Source organism: Muntiacus reevesi, chromosome 2 (genome assembly GCF_963930625.1).
Source record: "Muntiacus reevesi chromosome 2, mMunRee1.1, whole genome shotgun sequence".
Taxonomy (NCBI): domain Eukaryota; kingdom Metazoa; phylum Chordata; class Mammalia; order Artiodactyla; family Cervidae; genus Muntiacus; species Muntiacus reevesi.
In genome coordinates, this window is record NC_089250.1 from 161521331 (window position 1) to 161527407 (window position 6077).

The window sequence follows — 6077 nt, forward strand, 5'->3', positions numbered from 1 at the left end:
TTATGCATAGAGGTTAATTTCTCATTATCTCTTAAGTAAATGTGCTTTTCTTTTTAAAAGGGAATCAGAAGATACTGCTCTGTTATTACTTAAAGAAATTTATCGAACAATGAACATTAGTCCAGAACAGCCCCAGCATTGATTGGACTTCAGCTTCACAGTGTGAGTTTATCTTTATTGCGTGTATAAATTCTGCAGGCTTCATTCTGAGGTTTTTTTTTTTTGACTGCACCCTGCACATAGGACCTTGACCAGGGATCAACCCTGGGCCCCCTTGTTGGGAGCAGTCTTAACCCCTGGACTACCAGGGGAGTCCCATGTCTTTCTCTTCCTCTCTTACTCACCTGGCAAAACCTAAATCCTAGTAAACCCTTACTCTGAACCTCACTCAAGTAGCAGCACATGGCCAGAGAAAAGTCAGGCAATTGCGCTAACCGTACTCGCTTCAAATCTATGACCAAAGCATCCAGTGGGCAGTCAAGCCTGCAGTATTGTTCTGCCACACTTTTGCTGGTAAATTCCCTTCCCCACACTGAGGTGACTGTTATTTTGCTCCTCTCTCTGCTCACGTTTCCCACAGCCCTTGACCGTGACCCTACTCTCTCACACTTCGGAGAGAAGCCAGAGAACCCCGCTCTGACCACCACCAGCTTTACCCACTCTTCTTACCTTTGTGTCTTTGTGATTTTCCCGCATCCACCCACCCATCCATTTGTCCATCCGTCCACCCACCCAGCATCTTTCCATCTCTTGCTGAGTACCTTACTTACCTGCTAAGTGCCTAGGCCCTGAGGTTAACAGCCTTGGACCACACAGTCTCTGCCCTCAAGGATCTTCTTTCCTCTAGGGGAGGACAGACAGTAAATGAGCAATAGAAGTGAGTCAGATGGTTAAAAATAGAGCATCAGGATAAGGGTAGAGGGAATACCTCTGAGGTGGGAACAAGTTGCTGTTGTATGTAAAATGGCAGGGGTCATCCTTAGTGATAGAATGTCATTGAAGCAGCTGAGCCAGGTAGATATCTGGGGGAAGAAGATCATCTCAGACAGAATATATATCAGAGCAAAAGAGCTGCCTCATCCTTTTTAGTGATTCCACCAGTTTGTTTTAACCATTCCTTACCGTTGGGCATATGGGTTTACTAGCATGAACAGTGCTTCAGAGATGCGTTATATTTATTTATTTTTCATTTATTTTTATTAGTTGGAGGCTAATTACTTTACAGTATTATAGTGGTTTTTGCCATACCAGACATGCATTATATTTAATAGTTGTATTTCATTCATAGTTCTTTTTATTAAAATCCTTAATTTATCTACCATTGTTGCATGTTTAGGTGATTTTCCAATTTTTCTCTGTTGTAAATAATTCTTAACATGTAGTTGTATCTACTTTTGTGCATTTCTGACTGCTTGGCATAAATTCCTAAATCTAAGAGTAGTCACATTTTAAAAAGATTTTTGATCTGTATTTATTGGGAAGTTGTATTTCAGAAGGGTTGCAGAAGTTTCATAGCTGCTGTCAAGATAAGTGCTAGTTTTTCTTTCACCTTGTCCATATTGGGTATTGCTGTTTTTTAAAGTTTTGCTAATTTGATAGCTAGAAATTGTTATGCGTACATGCTAAGTCAGTTCAGTCATGTCCGACTCTTTGCAGTCGTATGGACCATAACCCTCCAGGCTCCTCTGTCCATGGGATTCTCCAGGCAAAATTACTGGAGTGGGGTGCCATACCTTCCTCCAGGAGATCTTCCCCACCCATGGATCAAACTCTCCACTCTTTTGTCTCCTTAATTGGCAGAGGGGCTCTTTACCAGTAGCGCCCCCTGGGAAGCCCAGAGGCTGTTTACATCATTGTTTCATTTTGCATTTCTGTTACTAGTGAAATTAAGCATATTTAATGTTTTTAACTGGCCATTTCTTTTTTTGTCAATTGCCTGTTTTTGACCTTTATGCTTTTTTCTGGAGGTGTGGGGGGTATGATATTTTTGCCTTCTTACTGATTTATAGTTATGATAGTTAAAGAAATTAACATTTTGTCATTACAGTTTTTTTTGAGTTTGGCATTTGCCTTCTAATAAATAAATACTCCCTTTTATTTTTTGGGGGTAGGATCAGGGAGCATGTTTTAAAAATGTGAAGGCCAGTCTTTTAATATTACTTAGGTAATTACATTTATTTTCTTTTAGTTTTTATATGTTTTTGTTTTTTCACCTGACTTTATAGTTTTGAAGGATATGGTATAGAGAGGAATTTAACTTTTTTCTTAAATATTTAATCTTTTTTGCCTGTGCCATATATTGAATAATGTACCTTTTTGTTGTTGGTTTGATGTTTTTTACGTGTGCTGTTTTGACTTTTTTTAATCCATACACCCAATATTTGTTTTCTGGGTTTTCTGACATCTCTTCTTTTGACTTATTTATCTGTCTACCATATTTTACTGATTTCAAGTTACGTATTTTTTGCATCTCAGCATCTTTACATCTGGAATGCATCTTAAAAAGCAGCTGTTGCCTTAGTGAAAGTTGAGTTCTCCCTGAGAGGGTTTGCGTTTTCTTCTGCCAGTCACGGGGCCTGCTAGTCTGAGTCTTTGGGAACGAGCTTCTCTGCTTGAGATTTTCTTGACCTGTGCTGGTGGTGTGCACTCAGGTCATAAAATCTGCAGGCTCGTGGGGGCGGAGGCACCAGGTCAGTGTCAAGGAATTTCTCCCCCTCCTGTTGTCAGGGAAGTGGTCTGCAGCATCTTTGCGTTCTTTCTGGAGGAAGCATTATTATTTTTATTATTATATTTTTACCCCTCATTGAGGCTGTTTGGGATTTGATATCCCCACTTTTTGTGAGGGTCTCTGTGCCTTTTAGACTCCCTACCCTGGGCACCTTTTCTTTGCATGATGCATAAAACAATGTTGCATCTTACAATTGACAATGTCTTAGATTCAGTGAAAGTTTTTAATATCTGATAGTCCACTTTCTTAGTATACCATAGTCTTGGATATTATTCTAAATGAATTTTGAAATGATTTAAATCCCCCTGACATTATTTCTGCACAAAACAAAGCAGAACAAACAAAATCCAAACAAACAGTTCTAGGACTGTGACATCATCACCTGCTATGAAAAATTAAGACCCTTTCATCTTACACATGATTGTTCATTGCAGTTGTTTTATTTCTTCTTATACATGGTTGTAAAACTTAGGCAAGAGCTTAGCTCCTAACAGTATACTGACACTATAAAGTAATTTAAAATCTTAACAGTCCTTCTATACATGGTTCATTCAAGCATTGACAGTTTTGCTGAATTTTTTTTCTGTCCTTTAATTTTAGAATCACTCTTTAAAAAGCCTCAGATTAACCTGACAGATAATTCACTTTATGTTTTGCCTTTTATTTTTTTGTACTCATTTTGTTATGAAGATTATTAAGCTAGTTGACCTCACTGAACACTCCCTGATGCCCTTCTGTCCCTCAAGAAGGCCTGTCTGAGGACTTCGTGTTCACGGGCCGTGTTCTTCAGGCAGTTTGCAGTGTTCGTTTGTTGCTTGACAGTGTGTTCTTTCATTTCAGAAAGGAATGACATTGAGTTTTTGTGTTATATCTGTAAAGTCTGTAAAGTTGACCGAGGATTCTTCTTTTCTTTTCAGGATTCTCTTGTCTTTACAGAAGCTTGCAGTCTAAATTACAGTGCCGAGAAAATCCTCAGAGGACATTCCCAGTCCTCTCCTGGGCTGGCTGATAGAGAAGTGATGCATCGACAGTTCCTGTGCTGTCATTCTCAGATGTAGGGGTTCATTTTAAAGAAAAATGCAGAACAAAAAGACAATGAAAAAAATCAGTACCGCATTTGGACTGTGTAGATGAGAAAAAGAAATGTTTAAAATGATGCAGTTTAAAATTCCTCAGATCAGTTTAATTGTATAGTTGTCAAAGTAATATGTGCTGTCAATGAAGAATATTTGTCGCATGCAAACGGTTGTTTCTTTTTCCTAAACTATTGTTAGTGGTCTATTAAACTTGCATTTTTAAATTAATGTAGTATGTTCTACAGACTTCTCAAGAAACTATAATAATACAGTTTTTTAAAGGTTTATGTTCAACTTTTTAAATGTGAGTTATAGTTTGGGCTGCTTTAATGCAGGGTTATTTGTATTTGTTAGCGGAAGTAACCAAAATCACTGCTGTTCCAAGCTCCACTGTGGCCTTGGAGCCTTCCAGGCCGTTACCGGGATGAGAGTGGTGAGAGGAAGTGAGACGCTTCTCACTTCACGGAAGTCCTGTGAATTCTTTCCCAGCGTCGCTTCCGCTAGCAGCGGGGAGCAAGCAAGAAGTTTCTCCATTTTATCAACTATGGTAGCTGTGCAATCGCCTTATTGCTGAAGTTGCAGTTAATATGAGAACCACAGTAGAATTTTTTTGGGTTTTGGGTTTTTTGGCCTTCTATTAATTTCACTTATACCAAAGTATTGGAAAGTATGAACTATATGAACTTCTAGACTATAGCTCTATTTCATGAAAAGACTGTTCTGTGATATTTTACTTTGTTTTACTGTAACTTCAGATTATCTAAATATTTTCCTAATACTACATGGGAATGCTGATTTGCTTTTGTTATGCAGTAGGAACATTTTACACTGTTTACATAGTTCTCATGGAACATAGAATTTTTTGAAAGTCACATATGATACACATTTTTTGTGTATATATATTAGTGTGAATAAAACAGTAGCATCAGTGCATTTTTCTAAAGCAGAAAACTTCTGTAGTTTTCTTGTCTTCCTTAGAAGGGTTCCTTTCAGTTCAGTGTTTATTTACTTTTCATTGTGAGCTCCTGCTTTATAGCTAATGTCTAACTATAGCATTTGCTCCTAATAATAGAATTAGGACAGTAGAGGTTTTGAACTGCAGCTGACCCCAGAGAGCATCGTTTCCACAACCTTATTCTGCATCCAAGGACACGACACTAAATGCCTTTCTCAGGCTGCTGGTGGCAGATCTGGGCTGGAGTACAGTTCCACCCACTCCCTTTTGGCCTTCATTTCTCGACACCAGTGCTATTACTTTTCACTTAATTTCCTCCTAACTTCCCCAACTGATGAAATAAAAATAAAGAGTTATTTATGTATATTTTAATAAAATCCAGTTTGATTTTTCAACTTACAACTGGTTTTGTCTGTATTATTCAACCTATATCTTCTGAACATTGAGCAGAGGAGAAGAAACACTTGAACCAGTGTCCATAGTAGAAACATACACCAGTGCAGTTTTAGGAATCTTGCGATTTTAACACTTTAGAAGATATAAAGTAGAATTTGGGGGCGTGTATTTATATCCCTCTTCAGTTTCTTAAAGAAAAAAAAAAACCTAAAGTCAAAGCAGTAAGTAGGTCTGAGGGCAGCTTCTCTTTATCAGTGTATTGTTCACTGTTACAGCCACCCTGCCTAGCACGGTCCTGTCACAAAGTAAGGCACTTTGCAGATATTTGTGAATAAAACGGTTTTAAAAATTAGAAGTAGAATTAAATAGAGACCTTAGAATGACTGTTCAGACCAAACCTTTCACAAATTACATACTTTCTTTAATTTTGAATTCTTCTTAATATATTTATTATTTTTGTCTGCACAGGTATTTGTTGCTGCTCTTGGGCTTTCTCTAGTTGTGGTGCAAGGGCTTCTCACTGTCATGACTTCACGTTGCAGAGCATGGACTCTAGGTGCTCAGGCTGCAGTAGTTGCTGCCCACGGGCTTAGTTGCTCTGAGGCTTGTGGAATCTTACTAGACTAGGGATTGAGCCCGTGTTCCCTGAACCGCAAAGGTGAATTCTTAAGCCCTGGACCACCAGGAAAGCTCCCCATTTAAAAATTTTAGATGAGATTATAGCTGTTGAGTAAAGCCTGACCTCTCCTCTTCCCCAGCAGCTTGTCCTCTCTTAGGATCCTCCTACCCAGCCTTAACCTGGTTTGATGCTCTCATTTTCTTCTGATGAGGGAAGTCAAGTCTCTACTGATCCTGAAATCTTTTCATATGCAGAGTTTGGGACTAAAGTCGAAAAGTGTCAGTGTCTGAAATTGAAGGTCAA

General features: G+C 38.5%; 1 protein-coding gene across 2 annotated transcripts in view; it reads left to right on the forward strand.

The window, feature by feature from the left end:
• SEC23IP (SEC23 interacting protein) overlaps positions 1–5161 on the forward strand; it is a 37916-nt gene extending 32755 nt beyond the window's left edge. Inside the window, exons 18-19 of one of the 2 annotated variants that reach the window (XM_065923445.1) lie at positions 61–162; positions 2476–5161. In XM_065923445.1, the coding sequence (XP_065779517.1) occupies positions 61–142 (82 nt within the window). In that variant the 3' untranslated portion in view covers positions 143–162; positions 2476–5161. The remainder of the gene's footprint in view (positions 1–60; positions 163–2475) is intronic. The other variant, XM_065923446.1, reaches the window with a different exon arrangement.
• Positions 5162–6077: the final 916 nt, after the last annotated feature.